Source organism: Biomphalaria glabrata, chromosome 7, assembly GCF_947242115.1.
Source record: "Biomphalaria glabrata chromosome 7, xgBioGlab47.1, whole genome shotgun sequence".
NCBI lineage: Eukaryota > Metazoa > Mollusca > Gastropoda > Planorbidae > Biomphalaria > Biomphalaria glabrata.
In genome coordinates this window covers 17,118,125-17,141,623 of record NC_074717.1, presented here as the reverse complement: position 1 = coordinate 17,141,623, position 23,499 = coordinate 17,118,125, and the positions used below count along the sequence as shown (strand labels likewise).

At 34.0% G+C, this 23,499-nt stretch overlaps 1 protein-coding gene across 7 annotated transcripts in view; it reads right to left on the bottom strand.

Annotated features, from left to right (window-relative positions):
- Positions 1-1,335: 1,335 nt before the first annotated feature.
- LOC106070295 (enhancer of mRNA-decapping protein 4-like) overlaps positions 1,336-23,499 on the bottom strand; it is a 65,702-nt gene continuing 43,538 nt past the window's right edge. For all 7 annotated transcript variants that reach the window (XM_056036706.1, XM_013230165.2, XM_056036710.1 and 4 more), the window contains exons 20-30: positions 20,262-20,452; positions 19,803-19,937; positions 17,656-17,689; positions 16,158-16,404; positions 13,293-13,448; positions 12,951-13,066; positions 12,668-12,833; positions 12,372-12,555; positions 9,425-9,641; positions 3,704-3,867; positions 1,336-1,735 (exon numbers count right to left, since the gene is read on the bottom strand). In XM_056036706.1, coding sequence (XP_055892681.1) covers positions 1,555-1,735; positions 3,704-3,867; positions 9,425-9,641; positions 12,372-12,555; positions 12,668-12,833; positions 12,951-13,066; positions 13,293-13,448; positions 16,158-16,404; positions 17,656-17,689; positions 19,803-19,937; positions 20,262-20,452 — 1,791 coding nt within the window. In that variant the 3' untranslated portion in view covers positions 1,336-1,554. The remainder of the gene's footprint in view (positions 1,736-3,703; positions 3,868-9,424; positions 9,642-12,371; positions 12,556-12,667; positions 12,834-12,950; positions 13,067-13,292; positions 13,449-16,157; positions 16,405-17,655; positions 17,690-19,802; positions 19,938-20,261; positions 20,453-23,499) is intronic.

Sequence of the window (23,499 nt, the reverse complement as noted above, 5' to 3'; positions counted from 1 at the left end):
ACTTCCAATGACTTTGCGAGATCCAGAGATGAGTACTCCAAAAGTCTCTGCCTAATCTCTGGTGATGACATGCCACTAATGAATGCGTCTCTGATGGCCTCGTTCTGGTTTTCGAGGGCAGTGACTGCTCTGAAATGGCAGTCTTTAGCTAGCAATCTCAATTTTTGAATATACCTGTCAACACTCTGTCCTGTTTCCTGTTTCCAATTGGATATGATATAGCGAGCATAAACCTCATTGGTTTGTTTCACATAGAGTCCGTTAAGTGTGTTAACAGCAGATTCAAAGTCAGTACAGTCAGATATCAATTCGTACACAGCATGTGAGATAAAGTTACATAGTAGATCGAACTTCTCACCTTCTGATACAGCTAGTTTTAATGCGAATTTTTCAAATGTGTGAAGCCAGTGCTTCCAGATCATTTGAGCGCCCGGATCATTAGGATCCACCACCAATCTTTCAGGTCTTAGAAAACGATCCATACTTAAGGTTAGAAGCACAATTAATCCACAGGATTCTTGTTCAATAAAACATGATTGAAAATGGACAAAATTCACCTGCCAGAGATACGCCCTTACAGCACTCGTATAATCTCAGAAGTAGAGCGAAAAGAAACTAAACGGGGGGTGAATGTTGTGTATTATATGTTTCCTGTTGTGTGTTGTGAACTGATCTGTACTAGTGTGTCAAAATGTCATGGTGTCCAGGTCAGCTTGTGTGTGTGTGTACTGTGTTATGTGAACTGTTTTGTCATGGAACAACCAGATAGACCTGTTAACTACCTCACCCTAAGGTCAATGTTAGTCAACAATCACAAAGAGGAGTGGCTCAACCAATGGGCATCAGGAAACACAGGCAGAGCCATGTACAGAGAAATGACTAGGCCTAACAAACTGGACAGTATTAACTTCCTACCCCGCAAAGAACAATCTACAATCTTCCAACTAAGAACAGGACACACACCACTATTAAATTACCACCTGAACAAAATAAACTCCACACAACTACCCCTTTGCAGACACTGCGCCCTCCCCTTTGAAACCGTAAACCATATCCTCTTTGAATGCCCCTCCCTAATCCACCTTAGGCAGACCCTACTTCCACTACAGCCCAACATAACCAACACCCTGTACGGCAGTGCTGAACAACTGAAGAAAACAGCACACTCTTTTTCCTTGGCACAGTCTGCAAAAGAGCTCACAGCTCAGCAGCAATAAAGCTGGCTAGAAGAAGAAGAAGAAGAAGAAGAATGAAACTCCATTAAGCTCTGACTCAATATGAAAAAAAAAAAGTAAACCAGTGGTAAGCAGATGAAAAAAAAAATCCAAGACGAAGTGACATTTTTTCCTTGTTGAAATGGTTTATTTTCTGTTAATATTGCAGTTAACTACTTAGAATAGCTAATTATCATTGTTTACAAAATTGGGATTTAATACAATAAATTGAATTCAACATAAATGACACTTAATTTTATTGAAGCATTATATCAGTAAACAAAGAACCAGTTAAAAAACTAATATTGTTCACAAAAAAAAAAAAACAAACAAAGATTTATCAGGAAAGTAAAGATTTGGCTGCCATAACTATCATTCTAATAGCTCTGATCTTTTTTGCATCTCCTCCATGAGCATCAGTCACTTGTAACCGCTGCACAAGAGCACCTAGTACATTAGGAATATGTTCTGCTGTCATTGGTTGCTCTGGGTCAAGATTGATTACAGCATCCTCCAAATATCTGTGGAAACAAAATTGAAATAAGCATTTCTTAAAATATTTTGGTTAGAGATCCAGTGGCATCCAGTAACATTCATGAACTTTTCAAATAACTTTTACAATGGCGTTTCACAGCTGTGTGCGTATTATCTTCACTAAATTTAGCATAGACACTAGATTATTATAAATATACATCCTATCTAGATCTAAGTGGTTTAAATTTGCAGACTTTTCACAGCTATGTGTTAACTATCATCAGAAGATCTAGTTATAATGTTTTGTTTGGTGTAATGCACAAATTGTAAGACATTTCCTTACGGACAATAAAGATTATTATTATTAATATTATTATCTAGATCTAAGTCACTATTTTTGAACTACCTACATTAGATTTAGCCTAGATATAGACACTATAGACACTAGATCAGGGGCGGACTGGCTATATGGGCATTTGGGCAAATACCTGGTGAGCCGGTACCTAATTGGGCTGGTAAGGAAACCGTATGAATACCAGTAAATTGTGGGAAGCGTGGTTGAGAAGCTAAGAACGCTTGAACTTTGCTTGGCTTGGCTACCTATGAAGGGGGCTCGAGGTTCGACACCCGACGAGCAGAGTTGTGTCTACTGAGTGCCTAAAGGCAGAACGGAAAACCTTCTCACAGATACCCCCTCCCTCCACTGGTCCACAAATGAGATTGGGCCATAGCACTCTGAGCATGCTATAAGCATGAAAGTAGCGCTATATAAAAGCTCTTATTATTATTATTATATTCTCTTTAAAAGCAACACTTTGAGCATAGTGATTAAAAAAACAACAACATAACATCTTATACACTTTAAAGTCTAATAATAATCTAAAGCATTGTCGTAAATACACTACATCCGCAGGCCTATATAGTGCTTCTAGTAGATGTTATTTCCTTATAGATGCAAACGATAAACAATAAACCTTTATTTCTTGTAGAGATCGACGTTAGTGTGAATATATTCAGATGAATCTTTAAAAGGAACAACAACAATGTTCCAAGTCCGATAATTGACATGTCCAGTCACATAAGAATTCTTATTGGTTTGGTTGAGTTGTTGCATGATCTCGAGTTGGCTACGAAGTCCTTCGAAAATCATAATTATTATCTTGAACAGTGTAGCAATGCGTGGATTGGAAACAAAATGCAAAAGAATCCAAAAAGAAGGAGAAGAAAATGGTAATGTAAAAAGCATTAATTGCTGGAATCCTGTGCAAAAAAAAAATGTAGTAAAATTATGAATGTCTTCTCACAAGCACTAGAGATTCACAACCTTATGATGACAGCATTTATGAATGAACGGGTTCTACGCCATAAGAAACACTAATACCAATACGACAAAGATATAGACTTAAGTTGAAATACAAAGAGGCTTTGCTAAAATATTTTTTAAAAATTTGACAGCATTGGTTTTACTGAATGTAAATCACCTTCGAACAAGTGAACATGTTCTGTTGTGTATGTTAGTCAGCTCTAAGATGCAGACAGTCTAACTAGGTTTCCCAGTTATTGAGAAATCAGTATATGACCTTGTTCCTACAGAGCAGATGATGTTCTTTAGCCAATGGTTTACAAGCAGAGTGTCATGAGGCCAGCACAACGATTAAAACATTTTTTTCAATCAAAGCAGTGTTCATAAAAATACATGCAGCTGGTATACATCTGAAAGTAAGGTTTCACGTTTTCATATGATATAGCATTTAGGTAGAGTCCCCTCCCCTTGTATATAGTATTCAAAAGCCCAGAGCCCATGACTCATGTTCTCAATGCACTTTTTCCTTCTTATTACAAATTCAAAAGTAGTTGTTTTTTTTTCTCTGTGACTGTGAGCCTGTATCTCCAATAGCTTAGGACCTTATCAAGTCTGAATGCGGCCCTGGTTAGCAATACAAAGATTCACAAACAAGATGTTTATCATGAAGTGTGCACATTGAAAAGACAAATAAAGTTTTAAAATTACTTACTTCAGTTTAAGTTCAAAATTTTTCTCCAAATGGGCAGACAGTTGACTTATTAATGACAAAAGAACTGGCTGTGTTAAGGGGCAATATTTGTTGGCAAATATCTCTAAATGTTTTGCTGCTTCACATGTATACACAACTAAATCCAGGTTACTAGCAGATAATGCCTGCAAAAAAAAATTTATTTCATTACTACGTGTTTTTGTTAAAATTTAGTTATATAGTTGTATCATAAGGTAGAAAAGTGAAGTGCTAATACAAGCATGGCCGAGAGGCCAAGTACGCTTCAACTTGGCTACCTAGAAGGGGGCTCGAGGTTCGACACCTGACTCGGGCAGAGTTGTGTTTACTGAGCGCCTAAAGGCAGCACGGAAAACCAACTCCTAGATACCCCCTCCCCCCCCACTGGTCCACAAATGAGATTGGACCAAAAGCGCTCTGAGCATGCTATAAGCATGAAAGTAGCGCTATATAAAAGCTATAATAATAATAACTATTGCTATTTGATCAAAATTTTTTGTTCGATTTAAATGAAAACAACAAAAATAGAAACAAGCAAAATATTTTTTAAGAATCTTTTTTTAAAAAATAAAGCTTGTCTAAGGGAAAGAGCTCTGCACTTACAAATATCTCTCAATAATGTAGAAGCTTATCCCTTATCCAATATACAAAATTAATTACCAATAATTAATAGACTAATTAATTACAAATAATTAATTGACTAATTGGTTAATTTTTAAATTTATTCATTTTTTGTTAGATACAAAAAATTTTTTTTTAAAGTTTAAATTTAAACTGAGAATGGGTGTGGGAGAAATACCGTGTGAGAAGGGTGTGGGAGATGATAAAAACCTACATATTTAACCGTGATTGTGAATACTGAAGGATTAATTTCCTTTGTTATTAATTGAATAATTGGTAATTTTTTTTATTAACGCTATCCCTTCCAACTGTATACTTGATATACGTGAATTTGATCGGCATCACTTATTCCCTCTCCTCCATCCTACGCCTTAGGAAATAGTCCTACATTCAATCTCTGAGTATTCATCGAATTTTCAGCTCTTTATCGAAATATTTCAAAGGCTCTCTGATGCTTTTTGGCATGAGATTTTTTAAATATTGAATCCTGCACATTGAACACTCACATATTTTGTCAGGAACACTCCAACCCCATTTTAACTCTGTAACATATTTTTGGCTTGTGATTTATAGTTTGTTACGTTCATTTACAACCGAGCGCTTCAACCTCCCACACACAAACACATGCTTTTGGACTGAGAATTATGTAGGTTCGCTTATGTAGCTTCCCCTTTACCACCCCTAAAAATGATTTTACATACAATCACTGACTTTTCTTCGGCTTCTTATTTCAATATTTAAGTACTTCATATCTCTTGGTTGACTTTTCTTTGGCTTCTTATTTCAATATTTAAGTACTTCATATCTCTTGGTTGAACCCATTTTATTTTTATCACTCTGGTGTAGCAACGCTCTTTTTTTTACTTCCAGTCTCAATACACAAAATAATATTTTAAAATTGTTTTTATATATTCTTACACAAAAATACGTTCTCAGTCAATTTCGGCTTCATATGATAAAATAATATTTTATACAATGTCTACAAAAGAAAGTTTCACTCCAAGGAGAAATGTATGGACAAAAAAAAAAATTAAATAGTGCTTCAAATTGAAGAAAGCTTTATCTTGTACTTTTTGATCTGACAGCTCTAAAATCCATATTGGGTCTAAATCACAAATAAAAAATCCTTTTCGGTAAATTTAATTTAATCTTGTAAGGTGTTCAATTGTAAAGGCACACAGAAAGTAGTAACTGGTTAAATTTTCTATATTTTTCGTCCACGGCAAGTGAGAGAATTAATGATATGCCAGTCAGTACATGAATCAGGGCCCTTAGGAATATAATATAAGATAAACTTATTTGCATACATGTTTACCTGGGACTTTGTTAACTCATTGACTGCTGTGTTTTGTTTTCCAAAAAATGCTACTTTTTTAAAAAAAATAAGAAAATGTTCCAAACATGGCTAAAACAAAAATTTATTGTTTAAGTACCAATGATGCTTTAGTAACATATTTGGTATCAAAGTAAAGGTAAATGAATGGAGAATGTGAAAATGTAAACATCTTTCGATTTAAATATAAGATGCAAATTATAATCTAAATAATATGACACTCAGAAAAAAAAATGGAAGCCAACTTTAGAACTTTTGAGACCTAAATTTAGATTTTGTTCTTTGTATTACTGTTGAAACAGCATATTTAGACTATTTACAGCATTTTCAAAAAGAAATGTGATAAAACAGTCAATAAAAGATGATGAATCATTGATTATATTATTATTTTTACCTTGTTTTTTAGTCAGAAAAAAAAGTGAAAATTATTGCGCTTTTCATTACTACCAATAACAATAGATACCAGTACTAAATCTATCAACCAAATGCACTCAAATATTATGTACATTTGAATCAATGGGATATAGATCTAGATTTGTCTTCTTTTTATTTGCATAGAACATCTTTCATTCTAATACTAGACCAGTGCAAGACATAGGCTAGTGAGAGATCAAAGCCTAAATCTCTAACTAGATGAAGGACAATAAAAATCATAATTCATTTTACCTAAGATTTAGACATCAAATAGATCAGATTACTGTTCCTTTGTGATATTTTCAAAAAGAAATGTGATAAAACAGTCAATAAAAGATGCTGAATCATTGATTATATTATTATTTTTACCTGGTTTTTTAGTCAGAAAAAAAGTGAAAATTATTGCGCTTTTCATTTTTACCAATAACAATAGATACCAGTACTAAATCTATCAACCAAATGCACTGAAATATTATGTACATTTGAATCAATGGGATATAGATCTAGATTTGTCTTCTTTTTATTTGCATAGAACATCTTTCATTCTAATACTAGACCAGTGCAAGACATAGGCTAGCGAGAGATCAAAGCCTAAATCTCTAACTAGATGAAGGACAATAAAAATCCTAATTCATTTTACCTAAGATTTAGACATCAAATAGATCATTATTACTGTTCCTTTGTGATAAATTATGGATTTAGAATAGTTTTATATTTTACTTTTATTTAGTAGTAAACCTTTTGGAGTGCAACTTGAACCAGTATAGTGATGGTGATGATTTTTACCAAAAAACAATACTAAAAAAAATTGCTAGAAAATATACCAAGAAAAGGCCCAGCATGGTGGATTTAGATCTGCCATTTCTGTTGTTTTCATTTATCTAAGGGTTAGATCTATAGGAATCTACAAAGGTGTAAAGATAAAAGCATAGATCTAGTCAACCTTGATCTACATTCAAGACCTAGCCCTAGTCTAAGGCTAAGGCCTAAGCCTAAGCGTATAAGGCAATACTAGATCTAGATCTAAATCTAAATGCTAATAATGTCCAAGTCTGTTTCATCCTATGCTAAATCTTGATCAAGATCTTCATTATTACAATTCATAGAAGTATAAATAAAACAATAATAAAGCTTCTTCAGTAGTAAACATTGTGGGTGTGTCTTGGACAAGCATAGCCAGATGTAGATTTTTACAGATAAACAATACTAAAAAAAAAAAGAAAATGGGGAAAAAATGCCCACAGTGGATGATTATTTGATGTAGATGTACCATTTCCTTTCTTTTTATTTACCAGAAGCTTAGATCTAAAGATATATCTAGATCTAGAGTCCAAGTCTAGAGATAAAAGCTTAGATCTAGTCAATCTCGATCTACAGACTACACCTAGCCTACTGACAATAATAGATTTAGATCTAAATACTAATAATATAGATATAATCATATAAATACGCTAAATGAGTAAATTTAGACCTACCTGAATCTAATCTATACATCTAGATCAAATTCTTCATTATTACTATTTATTTGTGATAATTTTTAGAATAATTATAAAGTTTCTTCAGTAGTCAACATTGTGGGTGTGTCTTGGACTAGCGTAGTCATGGCGACGTTTTTTTACATTGTAAAAAAAGTAATAAATAAATGTCTAAATAAAGCCAAAAGCTTCTAATTTCTATGTAAACAAAGGATGAAGAACTCTTTTATAAAGTAAAAATAGTTCCACTGTTGTTAGTTAAAATTTTTAATTTAAAAATGCAACGAAACAAAGGTAGGGTAAGAACGTCTTTGGGATAGACGTTCCGTGCGTTTAGGGCAGACAGACCGTCTATGGGATAGACGCTCCGCACTCATTGAGTTAAGTCTTACTTTGCATACATTCTTGTAATTATATACCTAGAGGTTATATTTAATAACCTAGGAAATATAAGTAGGGACCAATATACCACTGGAAGAACGCGCCAGCATACCTTAAACACTGATCATTTGATCTTTATAACCTAATTCTAGCTATAGGTCACATGGGAGCTCGTTTTTAACAATAAGTCACACAGGGACTGTTATTAACGATACATCTCATAGACTATAGCTATACCTGCTACTAGGTAACATAAATAAATCACATTTGTTCATATCATGGGTGCTCTTTAGAAGCAACCCCATCATTATGTAACACACCGTAACAAAAGGTGGATTATATACCTACATTACTCAGTTTCTTGTGTTTATAATTAGTATTCCATTCTACTCTATATTTATAATGGTTTTGTTTGTTAATTTTTATAGCCATAGAATTTAAAGTAATTTTTATTCTATTCTCTTTTGCATCTATGAGCTAAATGCCAAGATGAATTTAGAGTTGTTTAACAATTTTCTTTTAATTATTCCTTCCCTGAAACAGGATTATGTTTTTAAGTGTTGGATTCTCGAAGAAAATGTGTGATTCATAAGTTATCATTGACTGACATATGATTTGTGGCATGTAGAAGCTAGAGTTGAAAATAAATTGTTTCTTAGTAAGTCACTTCAAATCAGAAACTTAATGCGAAATGTTCAGATACATAAAAGACAAGATTACAAAGAAAGTTTGTGTTATCATACAAACTCAGTGGTGGCCCCCGCTGTATCCCTAATGTATTAGCCTATATCTACCAGATCGAAAATCTAAATTTGAAATAATTAAGTTGTAATGGACCTCATTCACCAATCATAAACAAACAACATTTAGCCACGTGATAATATTGATAAAACAATGGCAAAAAAACGTATCACGTTTTTACATAAAAAAGCCTAGATAATCTATCAATAATCTGAAAGCAACATTAAATTTAAAAATAGTAGATTAGCTTTAATAAGTGTATAACCCTAACTGTATATATATACAGGGCTTTTTTTGTGATGGTACGCACTTTTTTCAATGTGGGGAAAAAATTATTACTTTTCTTGTACCGGTATTTTAACGTTTATTATTAATATATTAGTAGTTAAAAGTTAGGTAATTCATCATTGACTACCGGTACCCAATCACTGCGTACCGGCACCTTTTTTTTTTTTTTTTTTTACAAAAAAAAAAGCACTGTATATAAATATATATATATATTTTGCAATAATAATAATAAACTTTGCAAGCCACAACACATGGTGAAATAATATTTTTCATTTCACTTCTAGTTTTTGAGATCTGACAGACGGACATTTTGCACAAACCTAATAGCAGCTTTTAACCTTAAAGGGGCCACTAAAAAAGACTACCAACCAGCCATTTTATTCACTTGATCTTAGAATGTTGAAACTATGATAGAAAAGTAATATTTAATCAAAGCTAATGAAAACTTACACACTGAAATGCTTCATTGATTCTACCATTCCTTAATTCTCTCATTATTCTGTCTTTGCTGTTATCTTCATCTAATGATAAAGGAACAGGCGTTGCAGCACCTGATCGAAGTAATGTAGTCAGTTGATTACTGATGTGTGATCCATGCTCAGTTATTGATTGCCCAAGTTCTTCCTTAACAATTTTTGTTATATCCTTCAAAAGTTCATCTTTAAGGCTGAACAACAAAAGAATAAAACATATTTAGCTGCCCTTTTCCTAAAGACATTACAATAAATGATAAACAGAGGTCAAAGTTCATAAGAGAAAGTCTTTGAAAATGAATTTTTTAATTCTTATGGTGTTAATCTTATAAATTACAGGCATTCATTTAAAAATTATGGTTATATGGTCATAAGCTTAGCATGAGATAACTTAGTTGTCCCTGTGAATGAGAGTCACTCTATTAAGTCATTGGTTTTCCTGCACAGGCTGATTCCTGAAACCTATTTCATGTTGTAATGGTATTTGGGGGAACAAAAGAAGTCATATTCAAATAGGGCATTGGTGGAGATCAGTTAAAACCTATGGGACAGGTAATTGACATCAATACCATTCTTCAATAAAGTAGTAGAGTAAATCACTGATTGCGACGCGTTAAGCATTGTGTACAAGTCACCCTAATATTATCCATAACTTATTTATTTCTGTATTTATTGCGAGACTACTTTATCAGAATTGCTCAGGCTTCATTTGTTTTTACATTTCTGACTCTTTTACTTTCGCTTTTCTCTAACAATTTTTAGCAAAAGGTCCAAACTTGCATGTATGGGAATTCCCATTGATGGAATGTTTTCAGAAAAACGAGAATAGGTCCGGGCTTAAGACAATTTTTAAATTTCATTGGCTATTAACCAAAGAAGACCCACATAAAACACTTTTATGGAAATATGTGTACTTCATAGCCAGCATAGTCCATTAAACTAAAATAGAATAAATAGGCTTATACGCAATTGTTTCTATATTTTACTATGTAAGCCATTGCACACAACACAACAACACAAAGACATTCACTTACTTTTCAAGAGAAGCAAATTGTTGTATTTAATACAATACCTAAAATCGACCTTATTTACAATGTTTCAAAGGGTAAATTGATTGAATTCAGAGGTGTCGTTTGATCACTTAAGTGAGACTTTATAGAATGCAGGCCTAGCTGTAGGCCTATAGTTTTCGCAAAAGTAAAAAGGGAATGTGCAACACTATATGCAACTAGAGGGACTCCAAACTTTTTGATAAAGACGATATTTCAATGCATGTAGCCTTTCATATGATTTTACTTGAATTTTTCATGCCAGAACGTTCTGTTTTCTTCTATCTACTGTCGTGCATGGTTAAATTGTGTCAATGACTTTTGTATGACAAAAAAAGACATGTGTCAAGAAGTCTTATTTCACTTGAAAATATTTCTACGACCATGCCCATTATGGATAAACATGATCTAGAGCTATAACAGAGCTATAACAGGGATGAAGAACTGAGATAAATGCTAGGAGAAGGTAAACATATTCAATATTGTCCCATTCCTTTTTTTAAAGTTAACATTCTTCTGGCAATGAGAAAAAAATGCGCTGTCAACGCAAAGAATCAAACTGGGCATTCCACAACTAATTCCACATAAAAACTTTGCTAATGCACAATACATCACACTTGGAAATTATTTTCCTCGTAATAGTCTATTGATGCAAAAGAAGGTTGAGAAACGCTTACATACAACAAATAAATAGGGACCACACAGCCAACAATGGCAAGTGTGCAAGAAAAGTCACCTAGAGATGTGTAGTCAAGTATGTCATGTATGGTAGGGTTCATTCAGTAATCTAACTCTGGAGCTGGGGGGGGGGGGGGGGGGGGGTGTTGATGATTAAGCTCTGCTTGCATTTCCCTGAGGAAAAAAATCAAGCTGATAATTGATAATTGTTGGCTTAGCGCCCTCCCCCCACCTGTTTCAGAAGAGATGGAATGACCAGTATCGTAGGCGAGGCGAGGCAAGGCCAGCAGGTAAAAATTGGGGCATGGTGAGAGGTGGGGTTAGGTGTGACATCAGTTACAAGCAGAGAAGGGAAATATTTTGTGGGTTCAGAGTGATAACCATCAAGCTAGGTCTAGTATTTAAATAAAATTGCTCAATGAAATGAATTTGAAGATAATATATTGGTTTTAACATATATTCTTTATGCTTTAAACGCAATGTTTTCCTGGCATTGGCAAACGTTAACACTTGTGTTTTTTGCGCTTGCAAAGCTTTACAAACACAAGTTGAGTTAAATTCTAAGTATAAAAAGGTGTTGGCAATCAAAGCAACTAATCTATTTTTATTGACCAATAGCTGATGAGTTTATATATACTTTCATATTTTTCCTAGATCTAACCATTAGGAAGTTAAAAATTAAAAACTGAAAAAATGCGCCAACGTGTGCGCAATTGGGGTAATTTACTCTAAGTCTTGAAGAATTAAATTGGTTGTGTTTAACTCCACTACAGTGGATGTCATATCACCCCAAAAGCTGAATATGATCACTTCCTCCCTAGCATACATAAATTTCCAATGCTATCCTAACACAATACTAAGGTCTCATGCTGCTATTTTGTAAATATTTTTAATAATTGTTTGTTTTAGTGCTAAGTTTGAACAAGTTAGTAATATAAAAATGTGTTTTTCATTCTATGTATACAATAACTTGTAAGTAGGCTACATTGGTGGGAAAGAGGAAAAATAAGTAGAAATTAAATCACAATGTAACCAAACAATTTGTTGTTTTAACTTCATATGTAACCTCTTAAATTCTAGTGCCACATGTGGGATCTACAAGAATAGAAACTAGAAAGTACTCAATTTGTCAGATTAACACTATTGCTACTTACACGAACAGTTTGTAGTAAAACTATTATGAAATAAAACAATTACCTATTAAACGCTTGGGCTACTTGTCCGGCAAGATCATCCCTGATGCTATTAACCAGGACATTTTTCATTTGTCCAACACTATGAATAAACTGCTGCTCTACTGCTTCCATTCTAGAGACAATTTCTTGTGCTGCCACGCGGTCACGTAGCATTTGATCCAAATTTTGACGAATGTATAACTGATCTATATGAAAATTTTTAATGGTCTATAATAATTATTTGAAATTTTTAATCTCTCTTAAATTTATACAAAAACAACAATTATACTAAGGTATTAAGCTAGTTTATATAATTACATTCTTTTGTTCCCTGTTGAAAAACACCATGCACATCACTGACTGTCTTTTCCATTGTACTTTTAAAAGCAGGGAGCATAACAATTTTGAATGTTTCAGTATATGCTTGTTGCATTTGTTGATATACGACATCACCCACAGCATGGGCCAGTACATCCATAGTGGACTATAAGAAAAATACATGAGAAGTGTTACAATTTTACTGAACTGCTACATTTTTAAGCAAACATGAGTCAAACTTTATTAATAGTTGAAAGATAAAAAAATAAAAAAACAAACCTACTCTAGATTTAACAGCTTTGCTAATATTTTCTTTCAGTAATGTATCACAGGCAGTGAGCCTGTGGGCCACCTCTTGATGTATCTTGTCTTTCATTGGTTCAATAAAACGATGCAATGCTGAAAAAGGCAATCAATACTTTTTTGCATACCTTTCAAGAATTTTAAGTTTAAAAAAAAATGCTAAGATATATCAATCTATTTTTAAATTGCCATAGTCTTTTTTTTTTTTTAATTTTTTAGATTCTCTTTATAAAAATATTTTACTTATACTTATTTATAATACCCAATAAATACATGTGTTCAATTATGATATTCAATTCTTAAATCCTTTCCTGATTCTTACCAGGTGTAACTGTTTGCTTGATTTCAGTACGTAATGTATTTGTCACAGTATCTTTGACTGTTTTAGACACTTCAGTAACAACACTAGTCTGAAGGGATTCATCTCTCTGTTTTCTTATGGAATCACTTTTCTTTAAACTTTCTTGTAATCTTTGAGGTAGATTTGTTAAAGACATTTCTAACAAATAATTCATATATTTATTATAATTATGTATTAGTTTTTTTTCCACCTTTGGACGGAATTAATTTTTCCGCCATTTCAGAGTGTGCTACTTTGCTTCAATATAACTTGTATAACTTTTTTATTTATTATTGGAAAATAATAAATTTGATATAGAATTAAAGAGAAATGGATGCTCTTTCCATTTCTTATGTTTTCTAGTTTGCAAATCATGTTGTCTTTGTAATTTTGAGTTTTGAATATAAAAATTAAAAATGAAAAACTCACCAACTGATATTAAAAATATCCATCCAAGTGCATGTTACAAGAAATTTATTGTTCAAATTGAATCCAAATAGCTTTTTTTCTCATTTTTATCCATTTGTTTACAGAACACCATAGAAGAAACAGCAATAGATGCAAAAAATAATAAACTGGAACTAATAATCCAATGTCACTACTTTAATGAAAAAGCCCATAAAAAAAGCAACACTCTTGGAACGAAAAACTTTTACCCTAAAACTAGTCCAACTGTACAGCATATATATTGTTATAAACCTGGTGGTGGCACAGAGAGGGGTAGTGGTGTGTGTGTAGTCAGCCGACGCAAATCGTTCCAGGCCAGTGCTAGACGAGCGGTCAACCGTGACGAGTTACGACGGTCAGCCGTCAACACGTCGGTTCGGGAAGGATCGACGTCAGTTCGGGAAGGATCGACGTCGTGAACAGAGCTCAGGAGCGTCACGAGAGTTGTAGTCATCTGACCACCTGGAAACGTCGAGCGGCGTTCTGTCCGGTTCGAGAAGGCCAGTAGGGACCCTATATAAGAGAGGGGTGTCGCAGTCAAGACGGTCGAGAAAAGGGGCTCAATACAGCAAGGTTCAGAAAGCGGGTTCACGGCAGGGGTTCAGAGCCCGGTTCACTACAGTCCGGTCGACTACAGCACAGTTCAGCGGTGTGGTTCTGTACGGAGCATTACGACGGTTCAGTGCGGAGTACTTTCAAGTACAGTTGAGACGAACGGCGTCTTGATCTTGGTCTGTGATCGAGTCCGACACAACGAGCCTAGTGTGTGAAGTCAGTCCTGAACTGTTGAACCCAGTGCAAGCCCGGAACGAGACGGAGAGGCCAGTGCAACAGTTGATACTGCGGTACGGTGTTATCGGAGAGATATTTGTACAGTCTTGTGTTACGTGCTGCCAATTGTACAGTATTGGCTGTTATTTATTCAACTATTAAAGTGTTACATTACTTTGGAGCCCTGAGTTGTCAAGTTCTATAAGTTGGTGGTGTTTGGTGCAGTTTGCAGAGAGCCTGGATAGTGAGATTCGTAACAATATATTTATAGTATTTTCTTCTTAAGTTCTTCATGTACTTAGTATATAAATATTCCTTCTAGTTGCGATATTCATGGAAGCAGTCAATATGAATGTGTGGGTTCAACTCCCATCCAGCGCAAACATAAACCGTTCTTCCTGACCAACAGTGTTTACATACTCTGTCTTTCTTTATAGTTATAGGTCTCCATTCTCTGAAAATGGATCTTATTCTAGCAGGGGTGTTCAATTTAATCCTATGGTCAGCATAGCTATTTATTTTGCTGACAAGACTATCAACAATGTGATTGTCAATGAAAAAACAACAACATTCCAGCTCAATAGATGCAGTGCTGACTAAGTCTAGATTGACAGCCCAATTTCTTGGTGGAACAAATCTGAAATTGATCTGTTTCAGCGCCTAGATGATAGATCTAGAGATCTACCTCTATCTGATTAGATTTAGATCTAGATGATGTAGAGACAGCTAAATTAGTTCTAGATCTACATTGAACATTTGCTGGGGGTGGAACTGCTTCATCAGCTGATAAACTTCATCATTACTAGACCGAGCCCTAGGTCTAGATCTATAAATTAATTTACTAGATCTAGATCTATATAATTAGATTTATCAATATCACCATCAGATGAAACAAAATCACTGTCATCTGAATTATTATACTTCTTCATCAAAGAAATATTTAGATCTACAAAGTTTATATGGCCTTGGTTGAAGCTCCATGTTAAAAAAACATGCACACAGAAAAAATAAATGTAATCTCTTTACAAACTTCGTACAAAATAAAAACACGTTAAATGAAGGAAATTCCGGATGTTTAGCAAAGGGAAACTATTCTAGATAAAAAATTAAGCAATAAAAAACAAGAAATGGAGAAATAGAAACGAAAAAAAATAAATTTTAAATAGACAATGCCCCCAGCATTGGTCCGACTTTTTTCCCCTTTTTTAAAATGTGCGTTGTTGCGGAGCCAAAGAGTTAATGTCTCACATATTCAGTTGGAAAATTTGCTGAAAATTTAAAGAAAAAACAACAACCTATAAATGGAAAAGTAATATTAGTTCCAATTGAATATTGATAAATATAATGATAATAAGCTGTAGTTAAATTCTACTAAGGTCAAAGCTTTTTTTTACAAAGCTTGTATCAACTCTGTCTGTCTAGCAAAAAAGGTTGTACACATTTTCTCCCACTCCCAATCTTTGATTAAGCTGAAATTTTGCACAATTATTTATTTTACCTGACAACACAAGAATCAATTTAAAAATTGATACAATTACAATTAATATAAGCTTTTTTTTTAATAGTATTTTTGTTTACGTTTTTCTTGTTATTTTCATAAAAATTACAAAATAGCTAAATAAAGGATATTTTCTTTTTGCATATGCTGTGCCAAAGAATGCTCCATACGTGATATAAGGATGTCTTCTAATTTGTTTATATCTTTTTCAAGAGAAGGTTGTTGTACAGTTATCTGCTGAAGCTGCTGATGTTCCATTTGGTGTCGATGAAGTTGAAGCTGAATTTCTCTTTGATGATTAAGTTCTGCTTGCATTTCTTGCATTAATTTCTGCTGTTGATGAAGCTGTGAAGCTAAATTAGCTATACTAGCATCAATCTAAAAGAAATACAAATAATAACAATTAAAGAGATACATAAACAAATATTCTGTTCAATATTATTTCTAAACTCTTCTTTTTATTATTACTGTTGTAAATCAAGATTCTTAATTCAAATGTATGTTTGTGTTAAATCACTAAAATTTTAAAGGGAATTTTATTAGATATATTAAAATCTAGATCAGTGCAGAAGAATTGTCAATGTATTTTTTTCTGGAATGGGTGGGAGGGCTTTTTTCAATAGCACTTTTAGTTTGAGAAATCTAAACATGACAGTATTACACAAACAAAAGATCATCACTAAAAATAAAAGTCAGCAAAAGAAATATAGAATGAACACAGTAAAAGAGGTCACAAATCAAGTTTTTTTTCTTTGCATTATTATGCAGGCCTCCTGGAAACATTGATAAGAGGAAATGGGTAGGGAAGGAAAACCCGTCTCCTATAGAATGGTGGAACAGTGTAGAAATACAAAGGAATCCCTTCTGTATAAACCTATCCATTTCCAATATTTGTGACTCAAGAAGCCAAAACAAAAAATGGCTATAACTAAATGATTAGTTGATAAGAGATCTTCAGTGAAGAGCCTTTTGTAGATGAAGGTCAAAATCATTTCCTTTGTTCAAGAGTCTTCAACCTAACTCTTGTTGAAATGTACATAAAAGAGTTTAAAATGTCAGGAGTTTCAAACTTCTTAATGTGATGTCATGGTGGAAAAATTATAAATAGGATTAGGACTGGTTAGCAAGTAAAGGGAATAAAACCTACTTTGGAATGAGTAAATTGCAAGTTTTAGTAGTGAGGATGTTAGACAAGCTTTCAAACCCTTTGTCCCAACTTTTCTTTAAATTCACAAGTTTTTGTAAAATACATAAAATGAATTAGTCATACTTAAAGGTTTGACTAGATATCTAAATGAAGAGTTAAAGTATTTTACAAGATTTGAAAGATCTACAAAGCATTTATGAGTTCATACTCTAAGGGAAACAAAATGAGACTCATCCAGTAATACAAATTTCAAATATTGCTAAAATTATTGTTCCATTTCCTCCTTGTTTGTTTTTGAAGCACAATGACATGACACATTTTTTTAGCCACACCATCCTAATGCTTTATTCTAGCATTCTGACAAAGACTACAATAACATTTAGCTGCAACAGATAAGTCCCTAAGCTAGGCCATTAGAAAGTCTCTAATCAAAAGTCAAGTTAAAACGTAAATGTAAAAAATATAAGTATATAACAACTTACACTTGTCAGCACACGAGTCTGCCCTGAATCAAGTCTGCATTTATAAAAGAAATTAAATAATAAAAAATTAGAGTATAGAGACATTTTGAGTTTCGTTTTATTATTCAAACTGATTTTTTTAAAATGTACACAAAATTTAAATATCACTCAGATTAAATGTTAAAATAATTTTACATTTTTAATTTTAAAAATTATTCTCTTGTCCTTTGCTTAAAAAGTTGTTAAGAGGTAATTAAAAGTATGTTGATTAATCTCAACACAAAAAAAAACATAAAGAAGTGAATATTAAAAACTAGTATTAATCTAATGAAAAATAAAATCTTGTGGGAGACTTTTTTAGAGGCAACAAAAAAATATTTTTGAAAATATTAAGTAATCTATATATACAGGGTGCGTCAAAAAAATGTATACACACTTTGAACTGTCATAGACAATTTATTTCCCATTCTACAATGCTAAATTTCAGCACGTGGAAAGCTTAATGTCTAATTGGAAAAATAAATGTGAAGGTGGTTCTGTACCACACACAGTGCCGGAGTGGCAAGGAAGTAAGTGCAACAAAGCGGATGTGCGTTTGAGTTTTGAAGAGCGGAAGCAGATAATTAAGTGGTATTGGAAGTTTGAGAATGTAGCTGTGGCTCGAAGACAGTGGAGACATGAGTATGGTACAGAACCACCTTCAAGGTTAACAATTACACGTCTACGAGACAAATTTGAAATCCATGGACCAGTGTGTGATGTGCATAAAGGTCAATCAGGGCGACCTCGTACAGCTACAAGTGATGAGTCCACAATTGCGGTCTTGGAACTGTTTCAGCGTTCACCTCAAAAATCGTCAGGCAAGCGGCACATGAGAGAAATGTAAGTGCTAGTAGTGTGCTACGCATTCTGAGGAAAGGCAGGTTTCATGTGTACATTCAAAGGCTGGTGCAACAGCTAAGTGATGACGATCCAGATCAAAGATTAGAATTTTGTGAACGGGTTCAGGAGAGGGTGAGACGTGAACCGGGATTTATGGGTGGCATAATTTGGCCAGATGAAGCCCAATTCAAACTTAATGGAACTGTCAATAGGCACAATTTTGTGTACTGGGCTGAAGTAAATCCTCGCATTACAGTTGAAAAGGCAGTGAATTTGCCTGGCATAAACGTGTGGTGTGGTTTGTCTGCAATGGGACTCACTGGGCCTTTCCGCTTTGAAGGTACTGTTACTGGAGAAACGTACCTAACAATGCTTGCTGACTCCATATTCCCTGCCATTCATGCATTATACGGTAATGATGAGTTTTATTTCCAACAAGATGGAGCCCCGCCGCACTATCATAGGGAAATACAAGCATACCTGGATCACAATGTGCAAGGCCAGTGGATAGGACGCAGGGAACCAATCGAGTTTCCTGCACGCTCTCCAGATATCACGGCACTGGATTTCTTCTTATGGGGAACAGTTAAAGATGAGGTGTACAAACGTAAACCACGTAACCTGGACACACTGTGGAATGAGAGTCAGGCAGTGTGCGCAGAAATCTCAGTGGACACTTTGGTACGATGTACGGAATTAGTGTTGACTCGTACTCAGCAATGTATTGACGCTGAAGGCCACCAGTTTGAACATTACTCATATTAATCACATTTATTTTTCCAATTAGACATTAAGCGTTCCAAGTGCTGAAATTTAGCATTGTAGAACGGGAAATAAATTGTCTATGATAGTTCAAAGTGTGTATTCATTTTTTTGATGCACCTTGTATATAATTCTCTTCGTGGCCCAATCATGTGGGACACCATGATGAAAATGTCATGGAAAGATAACTCTTTTATTTATGCAAGTCGGACTAGAGTTACCCCACGTAAATTTTGCTGTAACAGAGAGCAAGGCTCAGAAGAAAAAAAAAAGGGGGGGGGGAGGCGTATGCTACCCTGCGGGTCGGTTCATTTTTATTATTTTAGTTTAGTGCCATTTTGTAAAGAGCAAAGAAAAATGATAATGATTTCATCATTGAAACTAATCATATTACATTATAAAGCAAGTTTAAAACCGATCATTTTAAATTTTGAAAAATAAAATGTGAAAAGGGATGGGATATTTTACTGACAAATTGCTTTAATCTACTTTATGACTTTATTATTATATAGTTTACTCATTACCTTTTTGTTCTGCTTGAAAAATCATTGTCAACAGAACGAGTCTCATTATCCTCAACATGACTTTGAATAATTTCCTCAACTTCAGCCTCATCATTTTCATCAGAAAATTCAGGCTCTTTAAAATCTTCACAAATACTGGAACACATTTTTTTTATTACATAAATCTGTGTGATTGTGGTATTAGTTAATAAAAAAATAAAATAACATTTTGTTTATAAATCTGGAAAAAAATATACATATTCAAGCATACAATTAGAGAAAACAGCTAATGAAGTTTTAAATAAATTGGTTGAAACCATTTTTCAAAACTTTGTGTATGGTGAATTAAAAAAAAAACAAATATGACTCATGCATGTTGACAAAATAGATTACAAGACTAGCCACAAGATATACTGTAGAAACAAATGATACTACTGCCTTAAAAATATGAACAGAAAAAGAAAAAACATTTAAAAGTACCTATGTTGATTCACCAAAAGCTTTGTTTCCTTTGAAACATCTGGGGGATCTGGCCAAATCACTTCATTTTTATCCTCATATTCATCTGATGGTCTCTCAGTAAGACCATCCTTCTCAACTTCTTTAAGTCCTAGTGCTGTAGCTACTTCTTTGTCATCTTCATCATATCCTTCTTCCTGTTGTGTTTCCTCCTGCAATATTAATTATATAGACATATTCTCCATAAGTTAGTGCATAAAATAAATGTTTTGATTATAAGGTAAAAATGCATCAATGAATTTTCCCTATTTCAGTTTCTTTGAAAAAAAAAGGACGAGAAAATAAATCTTGCAATTTTCAATTTAATAATGCTTATTATTGAAATTAATACATATATATTTTCTTCTTCCAGGTATATACATTAACAAATCTTTTCTCTATGCATCGGTGTGTATAAAAAAATATGTTTCAGTTATAAGGTAAAAATGCATCACTGAATTTTTCCTATTTCAGCTTCTTTGAGAACAAAAGCACAAGTAAAATTACCCTGCAATTTTAAATTTAACTCTTCAAGACCGTAATGACGCTGACATCGACCAGTCTCCCGGCCGTGCTAACGTAATGACGCTGACAGCGTCCGATCACTATTTCCCTGTTTACTTCTTTTTCTTTTCTAATCCACGTTTTTAATCCCTTAAATGGTCTAAGGAAATGCTAGGGCGGCCATTTTGAAAGTTTTTTTCTTCTGATACTTAGTGGATCTACGCTGTTTTTGTTTTAAATATTTTTTATCGTAAGTGACTTGTGAATTTTTCGTTTCTTTACATCATGGCTGACAAGCCTTCTTGTTCTTCTTCGTCTGGCTCTAGGCCAGCTCGCCGTTTTACTGCTGATCAGGCACTAAACATCTTCTTAGATATGGATGATAGTGACTTGAGTGACTTAGAAAGTTATCCTGGAAGCTCTGAAAGCGATTTTCAGCCTTCAAGCGAGTCTGATAGTGAATTAGATATCCCTAGGCCTAGATCTAGTTATAGTAGTAAACGAAAGGGGACGTCGCTCCAGCCAGGCCCTAGTAGATCTAGTAAGCAACCTCGCATTGCTACAGCTGATGTACTACATGTAGAACAAACTGAATGGGAAGAAGTAGATCTGCATCCAGCACCATCTACTCATAATAATTTTAGGTTTTTGCCTAAAGATGGTCGTCAGCCATGAATAAATCCTGCTACTGGCCTAGATGAAAATTCTACCCCACTTCATTTTTTTGGTTCTCTGATGACATCTGATATTACTGATGATTTTATTTGATCTGTCAACAATTATGCTGAACAAATGATTGTAAAAAATAGCCCTGCATTGTCCAGATCAAGGTTCAACAGAGACAATTGGCATAATTTCACAGAGTACGAATGGCTCAAATTTTTAGCCGTCATTATCAACATGGGTTAGGGACCGTCAATTCGAGACTACTTCTCAACCGCTGACAACCTCTACACAGGCTTTTATCACAAGATGTTTCAAAGGGAGAGATTTGAAACAATTTACTCTTCAATGCTTCATGTGGGAGAGCCAGGTGCTGAAGACAAAAACAAAATAGTACCATTTGTAAATAGCCTTACTGAAAGATTTCAGTTTGCGTTCACTCCAAATCAGTCTGTCTCCATAGATGAGATGATTATTGAATGGAAAGGAAGGTGGAGGTACAAAATGTTCAATGCTGCTAAACCATACAAGTACCATATTAAAAGTTTTGGTCTAGTTGACAGTGGTACTGGCTATGTATTGAACCTCCTTATATACTATGGAGCAAATACATCATACGATCCCGAAGCTGATCCGAATGGTGGAATGGCAATCAAAATATTTGACACCCTCTTGAAACATTTGGGTAAAGGTTACCATATTTATGCAGATAGATGGTACACAACAAGGGGTTTGATTGACCATCTTCTGGATCAAGGACAGTACTATACAGGGACAGTACAAAACAACCGTGTTGGCTTCCCCAAAGCTCTGAAAACTATAGTGCTCAAACACATGCAAAGCAAATACTGGATGCTCCAGGATAAAATCTTGTGTTTAACCTGGAAGGACAAAAAAGCAAAAAAAGCCAGTCATCCTTGCTTCAACAAGTGCTACAGCAGAGGATGTCACAGTGCAAAGGGGCAAAGTAAAAGAGGATGTCACAGTGCAAAGGGGCAAAGTAAAACCAGGAGCCATCCATGCTTTTAACTACAGCATGAATGGCTAGGATCGTGCTGATCAGATGATTGGCTACTATGGCATCCACACTCGTAGAACAAAAAAATGGTGGAAAAAGATTTTTTACTGGTCTTTAGAGATAACCACAGTAAATGCCTATATCCTCTGGTGCCTTACAAGACCACCAACAATGAAGAAACATGAAATGACTCTGAAAAGCTACAAGCAACGAGTCATCGACGAGCTGTGCTGCAAAGCCTCCGCAATCATGCCTGATCCAACCAGAACAATTTTCACAAAACCTGGATGTCCTCGATTGTCTAATCCAATTGAACGTCTAGAAGGAGCCAAACACTGTATTGCTTACACCGAACAAGACAGAAGATGTAAGGTATGCAGCACGCCTAAACAAGTAAAATGCTGCAACTTTATTCGCAAAGGCTGTGAAGGTCATCCTCATCTCCATCCAAAACACTGTTTTGAGATATGGAACACCAAAGTTAATTTTTAATCTGGTGTACACAGTACCTGTAAATAGTTTGATTTTGTGTACAAAATGTATATTATATATATATATCTTCAAGTTTCATTTTTTGTTATTTTCATAATTTTGTTTTGGAATGAGACTGTGATTAAAAGGATCACTAAAAGTGTAAATATTGATCAAGTTTGACAGTGTTATGTTTTTTCAGTAGATTATTGGAATAGAGTTTTAATATTTCATACTATAATAATGAATAAGGACTGTTGCAATATTCTTTATTACTTGGGTAAGTCAATTTTTACATATTAAAATTAAAAAAAAAAAAATTTTCATCTCTGAAATTACCTAATTTTTTTTTCCCAGTGACTATCTATAACACTAAAAGATAAATTATATTGTAGTACATTCAATTTCCAACAAAATTTTATATAACATGTCTATGTTTTAACAAACAGAAAAAACAGTATGACGTTTATAAATAGGCATATGTGATAAAAATTGTGGGAAAAAAAAAAAATTCCGGTAGAATGAGAAAAAAATTACGGTTTATCTTATATAATACAGACGTTA